The sequence below is a fragment of the Pungitius pungitius genome, chromosome 4 (genome assembly GCF_949316345.1).
Source record: "Pungitius pungitius chromosome 4, fPunPun2.1, whole genome shotgun sequence".
In the NCBI taxonomy this organism is placed as follows: Eukaryota; Metazoa; Chordata; class Actinopteri; order Perciformes; family Gasterosteidae; genus Pungitius; species Pungitius pungitius.
In genome coordinates, this window is record NC_084903.1 from 1,964,462 (window position 1) to 1,982,789 (window position 18,328).

The following is an 18,328-nucleotide window of genomic DNA, read 5'->3' on the forward strand; positions in this document are numbered from 1 at the left end:
ATGAATGACTGAATATATGCTCAGAAAACCTACACAGGTGTGATGGAAGAATACAAAGAGAGGGAGCTCTGTCCATTGAACGTGTCTTTATTGTCAGATCTTGCTGACGGGCAGATGAGTTCACATCTGCCCCTGCAGCTGTTCAGAGAGCAGTAGGAGACAATCGTGGTCCTTCTGCGTCCTGTCAGGACATCTGAGCAGCCTTCTTCTCTAACAGGGGACAGCACAGAGGATCAGGTCAAAAAGTGAGTGATGGTGTAACATGGATATTCACACAGGGCTCATGTGGACACTCACAGCAGCTGTAGAGCGTGTTGAGCCTGGCGATGTCGTTGCGGCTCATCTCCTTGGCGTTGCCGAAGGACACGTTGGCGTTGGGGATGGGGACCATGGTGGGCTGGTTGTTCTTAGAGAAGGCGTACCTGCAAGAGGACGCGGGCCGTTAAAGGGGGAACAGAAGTGCATGCTACACATGATGACACGAAGCAGGGCAGAGGTGGAGCCATTTGGTCTCACTTGTGGTACTGCATGACAGAGCCGTAGTCGTAGGGAGTTCCCTGGTTCAGGGTGGCGATCTTATTAAAGTTGTGCTCCATTCCTGGTAAAAAAGAAGAGGAAATCTAGTTGGCATTAAAGTTACATTGCTTGGTTTGAGTTCACTCCGACTGGTTCTATAACAGCAGTGACCCAACGAGCTCCTGCTTCGTGGAGGGTCAATGATTTGTTCAGAAAGTGGTGTTGTGCCTCTTTCCGTCCACTAGGGTTCACCAGAGAGCAACCATACTGCCACTCAAAAGCAGGAGATTAAAACAAAATTCATTGCATTCATCATTTCTTAATCCTGAACAAATTTGAACATGCATGTTTTCTGTAGAAGTGAATGCTTTCAGGAAGCTACCCAGTGTTTTAAAGTCACTGACAGACGTGAAAGAGCCGGCAGCTCCTTTTCAAAATGAATGCATAGTCTGCAGCTCACTGGCTCTCCTCTCTACTATACGAGAAGAACAAATAGCTGCAGTACCAGATATGACGTTCTGCAGCATGACTCTGATGTGGTTGTCCCTGTCGGAGCGGGTCTGCTCGTGGTTGAAGCCCAGAGCGTGGAGCAGCTCGTGCTGGACGGTGCCGTGGTACAGGCATCCGCTGCGGGCCAGAGACACCACCTGCTTCCCACCACGACGGCCGACGTAGGACCAGCAGCTGGACGGGGTCAGAGATGGGTGGATGGATACAGAATGTCTGTCAAAGTGGCAAATACACCAGCTACGTACTGAGCAGGTAGCTACATGAGCTATCAGAATAGATCACGTACCTGCCTTCTCAGCGTGGGGTTTGTTAGATAACTTAAAAAGAGAAGCCTGGATGGGGACTGTAACAAGTCTGGGTTCTGGGGGAGGGGTTCCGGAAATGAAGAAGACTGCAAGGTTGGTTATGAGTTTGGATTTTTATTGTTTTTGTTCTGCTCGCTGACGTCTCTCGGTCGCGACGTTCAGTCCCGTTGGCCCCGTTCTCCCGTCTCTCTCCTACAGGGGTTTTTAAGCACAGGCACAATCAGGTTCTACCTGATTATCATTGTTCTCACCTGGCGCCGTTCCCTGAGCCGCTCCCCCTCTTTCTCCTCTGCAGCCGAGCAAAAACCACGCCCGCCACCACATACCCCCACCGCCCGACTTAGGCCGGGGGCGGCTCCCCGGCCTATGGCCCGCCTTGAAGTTAAAAGGCTGTAAAGCCAGATACCACCGAGCGATCCGGGCGTTGGGATCCTTCATGCGGTGGAGCCATTGGAGCGGGGCGTGGTCCGAACAGAGGGTGACCACCGTGGTGTACCTGGCCTCCCTCCTCGGACAAAACGGCCCCCAGCCCCCTGTCCCATGTGTCGGTCTGCAGAGTAAAGCCTCGCTGCATCATCATCATCATCTAAAAGAGATGAAGTAATACTGGTGGGGAACAAGGTGCTTAATAACTCGGCTGAGGTGTAAATAAATGCACTATTTGACCTCCTGACCCAGTCTTTGTGACTAGCGGCTTCATATGTGAGGCAGGAGGCCGTTGGTGTGTGTGATGGTGACAGAGGCCGTTGATCGTGCATTTCTTTCAACATTTCAAAGTGTTGACTAATAACCACATGTCTCACTGCGCTGCCATCACCGCTCCTCTCGCCGTGGTCCTACCTCATCGTCGGCCCAACAGCAGGCGGCCAGCAGCAGCAGAGCCACAGCTGAGAACCTGAACACAGACATGCGAGCCATCCTTAGTAGACCTGCAGGACAGAGACCGGAGTCAGCTTCAGCTTGTGCTTAGAGGAAAGATCCAGTGTGTGAAGCAACAAGAAACAAAACAGCCAGCAGAAAGAAAGTACATAGTTTTGTGTTTCAAATGAGCTGCAGATATTTACAGCTGGACTCACCTTGGATCCTTTGTGGGACTTGTGCCGCTCAGGTTTCCTCACAGGTTTTTATATACACAGGTGAAACTCAAAAAATTTGAATATCGTGCAAAAGCTTAAACTTAAAAGGTGAAACTAATATATTTGTATATATATTTATTATATATTATATAGCCATAATCATCAAAATTATATCAAATAAAGCTTTGAAATATCTCACTTTGCATGTAATGAGTCTATATAAAATATTAGTTTAACCTTTTAAGTTGAATTACTGAAGCTAATGAGCTTATGCACGATATTCTAATTTTTCAAGTTTAGAGTTTCCTGTATGTTTGACTGCAGCATTGAGACCAAATATGGATTATCTTGTTTCCAGGAAAGCAGAAACGGCTAAATCCACAGGCTTATCAGTCACATATGGTTCACACACATACATCTGTAAATGCACTAACTGTACAGACTGTGGGAGTTGAACACTTGTCTGAAAATAAGTGGTTGACATTCAATAGTGTGTCTGATTTGAGAAGAAATGTTCGGAAATCTTTCAGTAATCATCAAAAGGTGAAAAAGTGTATGTTTATATTTTTTATATTTAGATATTTTCTACATGGGTATTGCTTTAAACCTCGTTCAGTTGTATTTTGATCAATTTCATAAAGGAAGTTAGTAGATTAGTCTCAGTCTAAGTACACAGTTTTCCAAAAATAAAAACAATTGTTTCAACAAACTAACCGTAATTGCATATCTATGTTATTATGTACTTTGTTAAAACTGTATTATTCATGTTTTTACATTTTCAGAATGACCCAGCACCCATAAGAACTATGGACTAAAAACTCCCAACAGAGGCCTAAATACCCAATCAGCAAGTATGCATTTCCAGGAGAAAAGACAGGACTTATCAGCGTTGTTTCCCACCATCATTGTCCTTTTCCTCATCAATAAAGTGTACAAATGACACAGGCCTGTTTAGTTATTTTGTTTGGTTTATTAGTTAGTTAGTTTATTGGTTGTTCAGTGGTTTCCCTAAGTTTACAACTTCAGGGGGGGGTAGTCGGCCAAAGGGCATTGATGTCAGTGTGGAAGAGCCGCGTGCATGGGGGTGACGGGGTAGGAGGTATGGGGGTCGTGGATGAGCTCCTCAGGGAGATCCTTATGTCCCGTTGGCAGGGAGGGGCTGTGGACATGCAGCAGGATACGGGAGTAGTTCTGCAGCACACTGCATTCTGCTGCACTGCTCGTAGGGTTGTATTCATTGGTCATAAAGTTGTGTGTTTGAATCTGACACACAACCCAAACTGTAGTACAGTGCATTTTGTCTAGATTGTAGAAGTGATGTAAATGTCCAACAATGGTAGGTCATTTAGTTAAGAAACATTCTGCAAATGGAATCTTTGGGTTTTTAAAATGGTCAGAAGAAAATTGTATTTAATATGTTTTTTCCTCTTACAATGTGATGTTGCAGCACCGCTTTTTATATAAATCAATCAAATGTGTTAGTAAAACACAGACAAATAACTAGAATTAAATACAGAGAACTTTACTCAACAGCTCTTACAGCAACATGAATGTCACAAGACGAAGCCACAACGGCTCGCTGTGAGGTTGTTGCAGCAGGCCGAGTTACATAAGAGTTGGAAATTTGAACAGCGACGTGTGGTCACACAAAAGACAATTTAACAATGTTGTTCACTGATTTATTAGCAGCTGTTTTTCTTTTTTGTAATGATGAATCAAATTAAAATCACGGATATTTAAAGACCATTCCACTCGTTCTGTCTCAAACAATCTTTAATTCATGCTTCCAGTTTTTTCCATCTGTAAAATCTTTTCTCTTTTGATTACGTGTCCTGATTATATTTATATATTATATGTACCGTAAATCCTCAAATAAAGACCGGGATTCAATTAGTGACCGGGGGCGTGGTCGATACGGACAAATAAAGGCTGGGCCCCAAATACAGGCCCGGGGTAAAAAAAATAAATAAAAGTAATATTTCATCCTTTCATACGCAAGTATCCCAGGATGAGGAGAACGACGAGGAGGAGCTGCTTAATAATCAACTTGTTGTTCTCGATGATGAGGATGAGGAAGAGGATGTTGAGGGGGACGCCGAATAGCTAGCTTAGACCTAGTCTAAGTCCTGGCCATTTGGTTTAATTTTGGTTGTCTCCTGTTCGTTCTGTGATTGCTGTCCTTTAACAGGACCAGATATTTATTATTACGTTGACACTGCAAATAAAGCGCTATGCGCGATAAACCTTTTTTTTGGCCGAGTGAAATTTTTACTTGCTTGATTGTAATTGAGAACATTGGAAAATATGTGCATTTAACGATGTATCTTTCTACAAAACAATGCTTTGTTCGAGGATTTCCAGTCAGGATTTCGAGTGCATCACTGCACAGAAACGGCACTGGTGAAAATTACAAATGATCTTCTACTTGCATCGGACCAAGGACTTGTCTATTTTCTTGTCTTGCTGGACCTCAGTGCTGCATTTGACACCATCGATCACCGTATCCTGCTGCAGAGACTGGAACACTTGATTGGCATCAAAGGAACTGCACTCAGCTGGCTTAAATCATATTTATCGGATCGATCCCAGTTTGTGTTTGTTAACGGTGAATCATCGAGGACCACGAATGTTGGTCACGGAGTCCCACAAGGTTCTGTGCTTGGACCGATTATATTTACCCTGTATATGCTTCCTTTGGGTGACGTAATCAGAAAACACCGCATAAACTTCCATTGTTATGCAGACGATACTCAACTGTATCTATCGATCAAGCCAGAAGACACAAACCAGCTTGTTAGACTTCAGGATTGTCTTGGAGACATCAAAACTTGAATGACCTGCAACTTCCTGTTGTTAAACTCGGAAAAAACGGAAGTTATCATGATAGGCCCAGAGCGCCTTCGAAGTCAGCTGTCACGTGATACAGTCTCAATGGATGGAATTGCTCTGGTATCCAACAGCACCGTCAGAAATCTTGGAGTTCTCTTCGACCAGGATATGTCCTTCAACTCTCATATAAAGACTTCAAGGACTGCCTTTTTTCATCTAATATATCGAAAATCAGTAACTTCCTGTCTCAAAGTGATGCAGAAAAAATAGTTGATGCATTTGTTACTTCTAGAATGGATTACAGTAATTCTTTGTTATCAGGCTGCTCTTGTAAATCGCTTAAACCTCTCCAGTTGATTCAGAATGCTGCAGCACGTGTATTAACAATAACTAAGAAATGGGATGATATAACTCCTGTATTAACTTCTCTGCACTGGCTTCCTGTTAAATCAAGAATAGAATTTAAGGTACTTCTCCTCACCTACAAGGCACTTGCTGGTGAGGCACCGTCTTATCTTAAAGAGCTTGTTACACCGTATTGCCCTACAAGGCATCTGCGCTCCGTAGATGCTGGGCTACTTGTGGTTCCTAGAGTTTTAAAAAGTAGGATGGGGGCCAGAGCCTTCAGTTATCAAGCTCCTCTTTTGTGGAACCAGCTTCCACTTTCAGTACGGGGGGCAGACTCGGTCAGCTCATTGGAGCTCATGGATCATAGTTTTGTGCGGACCCCGGTTCTGACTCCTGGCTCATGGCTCTGCTGACACCTGCTGCTGCCATCATCATTACTTTAAATATGATTCATATTACTGTCATCATAAACCAACATCTTTCTGCTCTCCCTCCCCACAGAAGCCTCTGTGGATGGTGGTTCTATCTGATGGTGGTTGTCCCTGCAGTGGTCCTGCCGTACACTTGTTCTGCTACTTGCAATTACTTGTATCATCTCTGTTAGAGGAATTGAATGTATTGTACATTTTTTACATTGTTGATTCTGTACACATGACATCCATTGCAGTCTGTCCATCCCTCCTCTGACGTTCTCTCGAAGGTTTCTTCCCTTTTTTCCCCATTGAAGGGTTTTTTCATATTTTGGGGAGTTTTTCCTGTGCCGATGTGAGGGTTTCGGGACAGAGGATGTTGCATGTGTACAGACTGTAAAGCCCTCTGAGGCAAATTTGTCATTTGCGATTTTGGGCTATACAAAATAAAATGAATTGAATTGAATCTTAAGACTGACACTATGGTTTATTACCGATTCATTTCTAAATGGTTAGTCTCCAGAGTTGATTAGCTATAGGCTTACCGGTTTCATTCTACCGGTAGCCTATGGGTAAATGGTTGCAGGAAGTGCTGAACGCATGTGCAATGAATGATATTAGCCTACTGTAATTATGCCCATTATTTTATTTAAATAATACAATTCTATAACAGAAGATACCGGTAAGTAAGAAATAAAGGCCTGCCCCTAATACAAGCCTGCCCCAAATACAGGCCGGTGCGCTGGTGCAGCCTATGTAAATAAAAGCCCCGGCCACTATTTGACGATTTACGGTAAATGTATTAGAAGTATAACGATTCATATAATGGCAAGAGGAAGTACCTGAAATGATATTAAAGTATGTTACTGGAGTAAATGTAAATTCATTCCATGACAGGTTTTCGATCACCACGTATACGATTATTAGGGCGATATTAAACAATCTTGTGATTGCTTTTTACATCATATTCATTGTTCCTTTTTTTAAGGCATTGCAGGAATGGGTGTATTTCAGACACACATTGCAACCTAGCCCACATTTTGCAGAAGTCTTGTAAACACAGTGAGAAGATGTCTGCATGCAGAGGGGTGTTGTAAACACCAGTTACCCGGCACTATCCTCAAAGGAAACACATTCATCACTCAAGTGTCAGCAAAACGACTCGTGGTTTTTTCTAGTTAAAAAATCATACATTGTCATTTCTCGATTCTTTTAGATTATCTCTCTTACAGTGGACATGCACCTACGATGACAATTTCAGACACCCTTCATGATTTCTAAGTGGGAGAACTTGCAAAATAGCAGGGTGTTCAGTTACTTATTTTCCTCACTGTAAAGTCTGTCCATGTTGCTAATTCACGTTAGCCACTGGTTGAATTAACAAACTTTCTATCAGAAAGGAAACAAAACATTCATACCCATGATCGTTACATTTTATCACACACAACTTTATCTATTGACTATTAATACTGAATGTATGCATGTTTTTATCATGGGCTACATTGGCTACATGTCCAACGCAACATGAATGTTGTAATTGGTGAAAGGAACAATTGGACCAGTTTCGTCAATATACTTCTTCTAAAATGAAACCTGTTAGTTCCCGTAGACAAAAACACAGTCCAAGTCTTACACAAACCACAGTCTGTTTTTAGCAATAACTGCCACTTCTGTTCAGACTGTATTTTTCAAACAGCACTCAGTTGGTCATATTAGGGGGCAGTTATCTGTCCTTCCCTCCTATATAAGTCTGGAATACCTCTGGTAGCACAGGCTCTTTCCTTTGGTCCAGTGCTGCTGTCCTTTGACCAGTCATGATCCTCCAGGCTGCTGCGCTCGGTGTCTTCTTTTGCTCAGTGCAGAGTTTCACTATACAGGTAAGCATCGGCAGATTTATTATGCATCAAGGATAACCTTTTTAATGTTACATTTCAAATGAAATGTGCAAGTGCCAAATGAAATGTGTCCATGTGTGAAGGAGATTTGAAAAATGACAGTAATTCAAGGCCAAATTAGTTTTTGATCAAAGACATTTCGATAAATTGCTCAAAAAGCTCAATGGGATTCTGTTTAATTTTATACTTCGTAAAGTGTTTATTGCATTGCTTTATTATCTATGGTAAGAATACTCAATTTTTGTTTTACCTGCCTTCATAAAGACCTTAATAGGAACAACCAGTTCAAAGTATCCTCAAACAGAAGTTGAATCTAAGCTGGAACATATCTAATTTATATTGAGGCAAATTTGACATATTTCCTCAGTGCAACTAACCAACTTTGTCTTATCACAGGGTCCTTTTGAAAATGGCGAGGAGTACTCTGGTAAAGTTGTGGCTACTTTTGCGATGATGACATGCTGTAAATACAAAGCGGCACATTAAGGGACTGAAATTGTTTCTGTGTTCTACAGGCCACAGCGTTGAGGATGACGAGTTCAGTGTCTCTACGCTGTTGGAGAAGGCCAATGTTAATGTTGGTATGTTCATCACAGAAACTACTTCATTCTTTTTCACTAACCCAAATAAAAACTGCTAATATTTATCTATTTAAATTATAGAACATAAAATGATAATACATAAGGGTTACATTACCTGTGGAACCATTAAGTGTCACTCGGCAACAAAGTGAATTCCAATAGAAAGTCAATAATTTCTTTGGTGGACACACAAATTAAATGACACCTTGACATACATAGTATTGAATATTAACAAAAGACAAATTAAGACAGGTTAAAGTAAAAAAAACGGTATGTTCAGTGATATGATTTGTATTCTTGAAGAAGTTTTATCTTAATAACTTATGTTACCTGAGTAATGTTGACATAATTGTGTTGTCCAGATCAAACACATTACATTACATGTCCTTTAGCTGATGCTTTTAGCGACTTAAAACAAACACAAAAAACAACTTAGACTTATGAGTCCATCTACAGGAATCCAATTGTCTGACTTACTGCTTTGCGTCTGGGTGGGTGTGAACCGAGTGGATCTACAAGACACAGATTCATTACCACAGCAGTTGAATCAATGAAACAAGAAAATGTGATGCAGCTTTTTTGCCATCGTCATTTTGCAGGAAAGAACCTCGATGAGCCCCTTGTGATGTTCGGTGACATAGCGGTGCCTACGGGTCTGCAGAACGCTGATCCCTGCGTTGCACGAGGTTGCCTGTGGCCCAAAGCCACTGATGGCAACGTCTACGTGCCCTACCAGATCTCCACTAGCTTTAGTAAGTCCTGATGGAATGATTCTTTTCTCACCAGCTTTTTAACTTCATACGCCTGTGTGTTATTGTAGTGTAGCCACAACTACCACAGAAGTGTGTTTTAGGTACTTCAGCTTCTGTACTCTGCCAGTGATAGTACCATAGTATTAGAGTAACAGTTGTGCAAAGAATCCCCGTTTACTGTGAAGATTAAAGCAATGAATACCTGCTAAATGGAGAACTCATAATCTTTTTTTACCACCAAGGCCAAAGAGAGAGAAACACCATCATCGAAGGTCTGCGTTCATTTTCTGCGTCCACCTGCATACGCTTCACCCCACTCAATGGACAGCAGGACTTTGTGGACATCCAGTCGCTCTCAGGGTACGGGCCACAAATGATGTACAACACATAGAGCGTTTACTGTCTGAGGGTTTAATCCATCCTCTCTTTCAGGTGCTTCTCCTTTGTTGGACGTCGCGGTAGAGGCCAGGTAGTGTCTTTGAGTCGCCAGGGATGTGTTTTCCAGCAGATCATCCAACACGAGCTGCTGCACGCCCTGGGCTTCAACCACGAACAGACCCGGTCCGACAGGGACCAAAACGTTCGCATCCTGCTGGAGAACGTTATTTCTGGTGGGTTCAGGAGAAGGATCAGTGTAAAAGAACGCTAGAAAGAATGAATAAAAAGAACCAAAATGGGGTCTCATAAGAAGCCCAAGAGAACTTAATGTTATGCTCTGGAGGTTGCACGCAGAGGTTTTATATTGTAGAATGATTGAAGCCTTCTTCTTTTGATCACAAAAAAGGTCTAGATGCTGTACACATAGTCAGTGTCAAAACACTCACAAAAATTCACACGGCACGTATTCGGAAAGGAGGCCTTTATAACGAGCTATCAGGACGTCTTTAAGGTTGTGATGTCACAAATATACAGTCTACCGAGCAGGTTTGACTACGTGTAGTGGGCTCAACCAGTGAGTACCCGGCTACAGTGACGCTGCAAAGAGTGCAAGAGCGCAGATGTGGAAGGCCGTGAATATTGACCAATCAGAACAGACCATGTTTTTGTCGGGAGGGGGGCTTAAAAGACAGGCATTAAGACCGAGCGTTTTAGACAGAAGACGTTTAAGCATGTACACGTTTTAATTGAAACCCTAAAATCAATTATGAACCTTAAAAAACGATATGCTCCTAATGAGATGAGTACAAATGGAAAGATGACAAGATCATTTGACTCAATCACATTCATGGAACAGGTGTGGTAGAAAAACATCTGATTGAGCTGTGTGATCTACAGGAATGGAATCCAACTTCAGGAGGATCGAAACAAACAACCTGGGCACTCCTTATGACTACAACTCGGTCATGCACTATGGAAGGTACGGTCTATCATGTGTCATAACATTTTCAAATTCTCGGCAGAAGCTGTTTTGACAAATCTAGTGGATATCTTCTGACGTTTAATGCTCTCTTTTTGCTACCATCCTTCGGCACAGGTTCGCCTTCTCCAAGAACAGAATGCCGACCATCGTTCCCATCCCTAACGCCAACGTAGCCATCGGCAGGGCCACCGAGATGAGTCCCATAGACATCCTTCGGGTGAACCGTCTTTATCGCTGCAGTACGTACCTTATGAAGCCCAACTAAACTTCTGTCCTTATAGCTGGCTACTCCCACAGTAGCGTACTTTTCCCTTCAGTCAAAAGAATCAACTGGCTTGAGTTTAAAAACCAAAAAGGATCTGATAACAAACACAAGTAAATACAGTCAAAGTGGAACATGCCATTAATGTAATATTTCTAGAACTCAAGAACCTCTTTCCCCACATTGGACTTTGACTTCAAAGTGTTGATCCCCACAGTTTCTGCGCATCTCTCCTCTGGTGCATTTTTTCTGAATCTTGAGGGGTGTGTTCATTATTGTACAGTTGTAACTAATTTCATAGTCCAAAATCAAATCTGATGTACCGATCTGTACACCTACAGCACCTACTTATAGAAGTTGCAATGAACAGATAAAAACCTGGATTTGTTTATATGCATTACAGCAGTCGCATAAGGTTTGCTGTCTCTCTAAACTCCTTTCAGATTCGACTGCGTTAAGGTCTGACCTGAAACCCATGCAAAGAAACCATTTCCTCTAGAGATGAAGCTCTGCCATGCCATTGCCAACGCGATGTGAAGTAAGTGTCATATTCAGATGTGCCAGTGTATGGTTTCTCTCTTTCCCTACGTTATCAGTAGAATTTATTTATTGTTTATTCATTATATTGTGGTAAACTTGGCATTTTTCCCCAACACACAGACATGTTTTTATCAACCTGTGATGTACACTGTATGTCAATTTGTACATGAAGGCCCTGCGAAACCGCTTCTGTCAGTTAGTGAGAGGAAACCAAGAACAGTTAAAATGAGGAAAAAAGACCTGTGGGTCTATGAATTATTCATGGCGTTTTAAAATATATTTAGCCAATATTTAAGCTGGTCCCAACCAAATGGCACTACACCTAAAAAAAACCTCACGGCTCGTTATAAACTTTCCCTTTAAGAACTTCAAGCCTCTTTGGTTTTAACCATTCCCAACGTTGTATACATGTCTGCAGATTTAGTCAATTTGAACCAATCCCTTTTTTCTTTTCTTCCAACAGGAAATCAAGACGAAATGAGGCCATTTAAAGCAACTTATTTTGGTCTTCAAGCAAAAGCAGAAATATTTTGTGTGCTTAATGAATTAGCTTTAAAAATTTAATTAAATCAGCTTGTGCTGTCCTATGAAGAAAAATGCACCCCTCCATAGCTAACTGCTTCTAAGCTTCATACACCTACAAGGCATAAATAAAACATGTATTCACATATTTTACATCAGCCCCTGTGTGTTTGTTCCTTATTTAAATTATGAAAAAAAAAAAAAAATTCCAACAGTTGCCAGCGTTTTTCATGGTAAACATTTTCTACCTACTCTTGAGTCTTTAGAACCCGCCCAACTCTGCCTGTGAACAAGCCTACTGGAAGTTAAATAGGATTTCAATGAAGGAGATAATACTTCAAATACGTTTTATGTCACTCTTATTGACGGAACAAAAATACAGATCTGTTGGAAAATTCCATTTCAAATTCTGTCATAATTTAACATACGGTGGAGCTTACCCTCCGAATGATGGTCAGTATTACACTGAAAAACTGCAATAAGATATCATGATAAGAAGGGGGGGGGGGTTTCAGTTAAAACAACACTGTAGTATCTTGGATAAGGTAACCGTCACGTTTTAATGTAATAAAGAGTAGGAAAATAAAGATGGGCGCCTACAGTGCCGGCTACTAAAAACTAGTATCACCTGTTGTACTTTGACGATTAAATATCAGTAGACACACACACAAATACTAAAAATACTACATCGGTATGGTTTGTAGAATAAGTTGTGCGTATGACGTGCCAGCTGAGATAAGATCTGTCCGGTGTCCAGAAGGCCACTTGTGGTCTCATGATGAGCAGATGTAGAACATGACGGTCCTTGTAAAATGCGTAGAACCTCCCTGTTCATGATACCTTATCCCAGTATATATTTTGGTGCGTTAAAATAAATCCTTCGAGAAGCCCTGGCGCATGACTTGGGTATCCTGTTTTGAGGATTTTACACCAGTGTCGAGTGAGAATTTTGAGAACACACGTCATATCAGAAAAGGTTGCCGGGCCCCTTCGGTGTAGAAGCTGAACCCTCATTCTCATGTTGGTGGCCTTCATTCGCTGCGAAGGCCTCCTCTTAAACACAAACAGGTGGACAAACGCAACAGTAGTTGATAAGCAGTCTTTCTGGCCACCCATTGGGGGCCCTTATCTAATGTGAAGGTCCAAAGAAGTTTTATATTGTACAGCCTTCTGAGGCAAAATGGTGATATTGGGGTGTGCAAATAAACTAATAAAAAAATTCACTTAAACACTGATTACACTTCTTTAACGCCCACAGTAATTGCATACAGTGCACTGTTATTTTAAAAATATGGTGTGAAATGAACCACGTGTCCCGTTTCCCACGCTCAGGAGAATTGGTACATTTCCTTCTGTCCGTGAGTATAAATGTGACTGATAAGCCTGTGGATTTTGCTGTCTCTGCTTTCCTAGAAACAAGATAATCCATATTTGGTCTCGATGTTGCAGTCGAACATGTATAAAAACCTGGGAGGAAACCTGAGCTGCACAAGTCCCCCAAAGGATCCAAGGTGAGTCCAGCTGTAAATATCTGCAGCTCATTTGAAACACAGAACTATGTACTTTCTTTCTGCTGGCTGTTTTGTTTCTTGTTGCTTCACACACTGGATCTTTCCTCTAAGCACAAGCTGAAGCTGACTCCGGTCTCTGTCCTGCAGGTCTACTAAGGATGGCTCGCATGTCTGTGTTCAGGTTCTCAGCTGTGGCTCTGCTGCTGCTGGCCGCCTGCTGTTGGGCCGACGATGAGGTAGGACCACGGCGAGAGGAGCGGTGATGGCAGCGCAGTGAGACATGTGGTTATTAGTCAACACTTTGAAATGTTGAAAGAAATGCACGATCAACGGCCGGTAATGAAGCCGCTAGTCACAAAGACGCTGTCAGGAGGTTAAAAAGTGCATTTATTTACACCTCAGCCGAGTTAAAAAGCACCTTGTTCCCCACCAGTATTACTTCATCTCTCTCAAATGAGGATGATGATGATGCAGTTTGGGTCAAACGGTGCACTTTATCCACAAAGCTTCATGTTCTACAATGCTGGACTTTATTCCCACAATCTCTATTTCTGACCGGTCTACTTTAAGAAACAGTGTGACGTTGACTTTTATCTGTAACTTCATGTAGTTTGTGTCTAATGGGTCTGTCTCTCCTCCTCTAACCCCACGCTGCAGCTGCAGGCAGGTACGTGATCTATTCTGATAGCTCATGTAGCTCCATGCTCAGTATGTCACTGGTGTATTTGTCCACAAAGTCAACCTGTGTGCTGTTCGCTCTGCAGAGGACGACTCCGGGGAGCTTTCTGTCTCAGAGCTGTTGGAGAGAGCCAACAGTAACCTGGGTGAGGGAGCTGCTGTGGTCCCCGTGTTCTTCCAGACCTCGGTTGATATTTCTGAGCAGCGCTTCAACGGGTGTCTGACTTGCTGCTGTGACGCGTTTCAGTCCGCTCCGCCGATGACCCCGTCCTGATCGGAGGAGACATCGCCGTTGACAGCGAGGCCGAGAAGAACGCCGACCCCTGCACCAGCCGAGGCTGCATGTGGGGCAAGTTCACTGACGGGAAGGTCTACATTCCTTATTACATCACCAACCACTTCTGTAAGTGTCCCACACACGAGGCTCACACACAGTGTCCATTTGAACAGCGCGTTTGCTTCCGTTACCACTTTGACAGACACGTGTTAGAAATCTGTCAGACATTCGGGGTACCACCCTCTGGGTTTCACAGTTAACAGCTGAATGTTTTGTGCTGCGGTGCTGCCAGCCGCCCGTGAGGCGGCCATCATCACCCGTGGACTGGAGTCCTTCTCTTCCTTCTCCTGCATCCGCTTCAGGCCAAGCAGAACCACCGACCGCGACTGGCTGCACATCGAGTCCCAGAACGGGTAAGAAAGAGACGTCTCGGAGCCGTTCACAGTTCACAGCCTCTCCTCAGACTTCCGTATCCATCCAGCCATCTCTTCTTCACTTATTGTACGTCGCTTTGGATAAAAGCATCAGCTAAATGACATGTAATGTAATGTGATCTCTGACCCCGTCCAGCTGCTGGTCCTACGTCGGCCGTCGTGGTGGGAAGCAGGTGGTGTCTCTGGCCCGCAGCGGATGCCTGTACCACGGCACCGTCCAGCACGAGCTGCTCCACGCTCTGGGCTTCAACCACGAGCAGACCCGCTCCGACAGGGACAACCACATCAGAGTCATGCTGCAGAACGTTGTGTCTGGTAATGCAGCTATTTGTTCTTCTCGTATAGTAAAGAGGAGAGCCAGTGAGCTGCAGACAATTCATTCTGAAAAGGAGCTGCCGGTTCTTTCACGTCTGTCAGTGACTTTAAAACACTGGGTAGCTTCCTGAAAGCGTTCACTTCTAAAGAGAACATGCTTGTTCAAATTTGTTCAGGATTAAGAAATGATGAATGCAATGAATTTTGTTTTAATCTCCTGCTTTTGAGTGGCAGTATGGTTGCTCTCTGGTGAACCCTAGTGGACGGAAAGAGGCACAACACCACTTTCTTAACAAATCATTGACCCTCCACAAAGCAGGAGCTCGTTGGGTCACTGCTGTTATAGAACCAGACGGAGTGAACTCAAACCAAACAATGTAACTTTAATGCTAACTAGATTTCCGTTCTTCCTCTTGTTTTCCAGGAATGGAGCACAACTTTAATAAGATCGCCACCCTGAACCAGGGAACTCCCTACGACTACGGCTCTGTCATGCAGTACCACAAGTGAGACCAAATGGCTCCACCTCTGCCCTGCTTCGTGTCATCATGTGTAGCATGCACTTCTGTTCCCCCTTTAACGGCCCGCGTCCTCTTGCAGGTACGCCTTCTCTAAGAACAACCAGCCCACCATGGTCCCCATCCCCAACGCAAACGTGTCCTTCGGCAACGCCAAGGAGATGAGCCGCAACGACATCGCCAGGCTCAACACGCTCTACAGCTGCTGTGAGTGTCCACATGAGCCCTGTGTGAATATCCATGTTACACCATCACTCACTTTTTGACCTGATCCTCTGTGCTCTCCCCTGTTACAGAAGAAGGCTGCCCAGATGTCCTGACAGGACGCAGAAGGACCAAGATCGTCTCCTACTGCTCTCTGAACAGCTGCAGCAGCAGATGTGAACTCTTTTGCACGTCAGCTAAAGATCCGACAATAAAGACACGTTGGACACAGCTCCCTCTCTTTGTATTTTTCCATCACACCGGTCTAGGTTTTCTAAGCATATATTCAGTCATTCATGTATTTATTCTGGTATGATGCCAAGTGGGATTAGCACCTTTAAAACGTCTGAACGACTAAATATTTAAGAAAGGAACGTAGTTTAATATATGTATCAAAGCCTTAATAGCAGCCAGTTGCACATTAGAAATAAGAGTTTACGGACTGTGACTGCTGACTCTAATATTTACCCTTTTGGGGGCAATATAAATAACAGTCAAAAACAATAGAAGAAGCTGTAAAAATAAAAATTCACACACACACACAAAAAAGAAAGTCTGACTCACAGTTCAACGGTCCGATCCATTTAGAACCCCGGGCAGGTCACAACCAACCGATATCGTCCTTGTCCGAGTACACGCCAGCAGTCCCGTAAGTCGAAGTGACCCTGGAGGTCCATTCATTCAGCATTCTAGCATTCTGAATCACTTCCAGCTCGCGATTTGATCTAATTACTTGGTCTAATGTGGATTATAAGACAAAATCTTTTGCAATAAACTGTGAGAATTTAGTTTCAAGCAGCAATCTGCTTTTGTTGTAAGCAATAACATTTTTAAACAACAGCTTGTGTCTTGGCAATTAAAAAACAAACTAACTGCATATGTGTTTCACAGCTGGCTCTAAATGATAATGCCAAAGACTTTGGATAACAGTGTCCTACATGTGCAGCACTTCAGTGTGAAGTCGGTGTGTGGTGCTTGTGTATAAATTCTTTATGCAAAAATAGAAAAGTTCAAATTATTTTCCCCAAAGCATTTGCTTTTGTAAGAGATATGAAGTGTTGTGTTTTATATATATATCTCAACAAAGAATTATTTTTGCAAAAAATGTCATAGGCCAGGTGGTGCAGGCAGGGAGGGAGGGAGGGAGGACTCAAATGCAGATTCCCAAAACGTGGACAAAAGCCAACAGAAACGTGTAGACTCACCAGGGGCCATCGAACAACATGTAATGACGCGACAAGGGGCCCTAGGCACACAGGGCTTAAATACACAAGGGAGGTGCAGGTGATTGGACACAGGTGGAAACAATCAGGCACTGCAGACAATCACAGGACAAGGCAGGAAGTGAAGCTAACCCCAGGAACAAGAGACATGAAACTACAAAATAAAACAGGATACATACAAGAAAGCCCAAATCGTGACAAGAAATGCGGTTTAGCAGTTACAATGTGCATTTAGAAGTACAAATAAATCTGTAATTCTCTTTGAATCATAAAGCACAGCTTGCACAATGAGAATACATTATTATTATATTAAATGTATTGGGCCTGATAGCTGTGGGTGCAATGAACCGTCCCCACTAGCCGCGTACAGAGTGTGTCTAAATGGCCTTATCTCCTCAGTTTCCTATTATGGGCAGGAGGGGCGTGGGGGGCAGATTGATAACAGTGTGTCAAGTGTCCCACACTGATAAGAGCTGTGTGGGTTTTTTATTTTTTCCTTCAGAAAGGGTGAGAGATGTTTCAAACTCAGGCTCTCCAACATGACATGTTTAAAGAGGTTTTAAGGGGATCAGGACGATAGCGGGATTATACAAGATGTCCTCACACCGATTGCAAAACTGCTGTAATGTTGAATACGTTTTAAACACAAACATTCTACATTTAGAGAAAACTCATCTCGTTAAAAAAGCTCCATCTGATCAAATCAAAAGCTGAAACCTCCTCTGTTTGCCAGGGGAAGAGCATGCCTCCACTCCGATAAAAGAAGCGGTCTGGCTAATAGAGCTGCAAAGGCGTCTTTAATTGATGGAAAGTTGGCTGCCGTGGGTGTTGGCTTTCCAAATACAGCCGTGGGAGCTCAAGGCTCCCGCCAAAAAACTGTCCAAAGGGTGTTTACTATTTGACTGCAGAAATATGTTCAAATTAGATGGTTGTACGGTAGCGAGGGAGTTTGCAACACATATCACCGGTATCCAGGGGTATTTATACTTTATTATTTTATTGACTCTTTTATTGATCGAAAAGTGGACTCCATCAATGTAGTTTCTTGTTTCAAAATTTGTTGCGATGGGCAAATTGGGGACAGGGGAATCAATGGAGATTTATAGATTAAGCAAGTAATGCTTTGGGTTATTAGGAATCTTATGTGACGTGCCACTCAAGCTAGACCCCATCCAATACCTTCGGGAGGAAGTGGATCTGTCACGACGTGAGCCGGACCGGAACACCATTCCAAAGATTACACAACAGTCTTCTTTTTTTGT

General features: G+C 43.1%; 2 protein-coding genes across 2 annotated transcripts; one reads left to right on the plus strand and one right to left on the minus strand.

The window, feature by feature from the left end:
• Positions 1–85: 85 nt before the first annotated feature.
• LOC119195471 (low choriolytic enzyme-like) lies at positions 86–2,260 on the minus strand. The gene is made up of 7 exons (XM_062561987.1): positions 2,172–2,260; positions 1,472–1,523; positions 1,313–1,316; positions 1,022–1,200; positions 517–598; positions 298–422; positions 86–208 (listed from the first exon to the last, which is right to left on the minus strand). Coding segments are annotated over exons 1-7 (522 nt in total). The 5' UTR covers positions 2,250–2,260; the 3' UTR covers positions 86–206.
• A 5,491-nt stretch (positions 2,261–7,751) lies between these two features.
• Positions 7,752–16,075, plus strand: LOC119195484 (uncharacterized). Its single transcript, XM_062561988.1, has 17 exons — positions 7,752–7,871; positions 8,286–8,316; positions 8,405–8,470; positions 9,070–9,222; positions 9,465–9,582; positions 9,655–9,833; positions 10,498–10,579; positions 10,697–10,821; positions 11,288–11,341; positions 13,565–13,653; positions 14,115–14,241; positions 14,343–14,498; positions 14,665–14,785; positions 14,943–15,121; positions 15,546–15,627; positions 15,722–15,846; positions 15,936–16,075. Coding segments are annotated over exons 1-17 (1,752 nt in total). The 5' UTR covers positions 7,752–7,808; the 3' UTR covers positions 15,938–16,075.
• The last annotated feature ends 2,253 nt before the right edge of the window (positions 16,076–18,328 follow it).

Coding starts and splice junctions, on each gene's coding strand:
- LOC119195471 (XM_062561987.1), bottom strand. CDS start 2,249: ATGGCTCGCATGTCTGTGTTCAGGTTCTCAGCTGTGGCTCTGCTGCTG. Junction 1,524..2,171: donor GCTGTTGGGCCGACGATGAG/GTAGGACCACGG, acceptor AAACCCCTGTAG/GAGAGAGACGGGAGAACGGG. Junction 599..1,021: donor GCTGCAGAACGTCATATCTG/GTACTGCAGCTA, acceptor CTTTTTTACCAG/GAATGGAGCACAACTTTAAT.
- LOC119195484 (XM_062561988.1), top strand. CDS start 7,809: ATGATCCTCCAGGCTGCTGCGCTCGGTGTCTTCTTTTGCTCAGTGCAG. Junction 8,317..8,404: donor AAATGGCGAGGAGTACTCTG/GTAAAGTTGTGG, acceptor TGTGTTCTACAG/GCCACAGCGTTGAGGATGAC. Junction 9,223..9,464: donor CCAGATCTCCACTAGCTTTA/GTAAGTCCTGAT, acceptor TTTACCACCAAG/GCCAAAGAGAGAGAAACACC.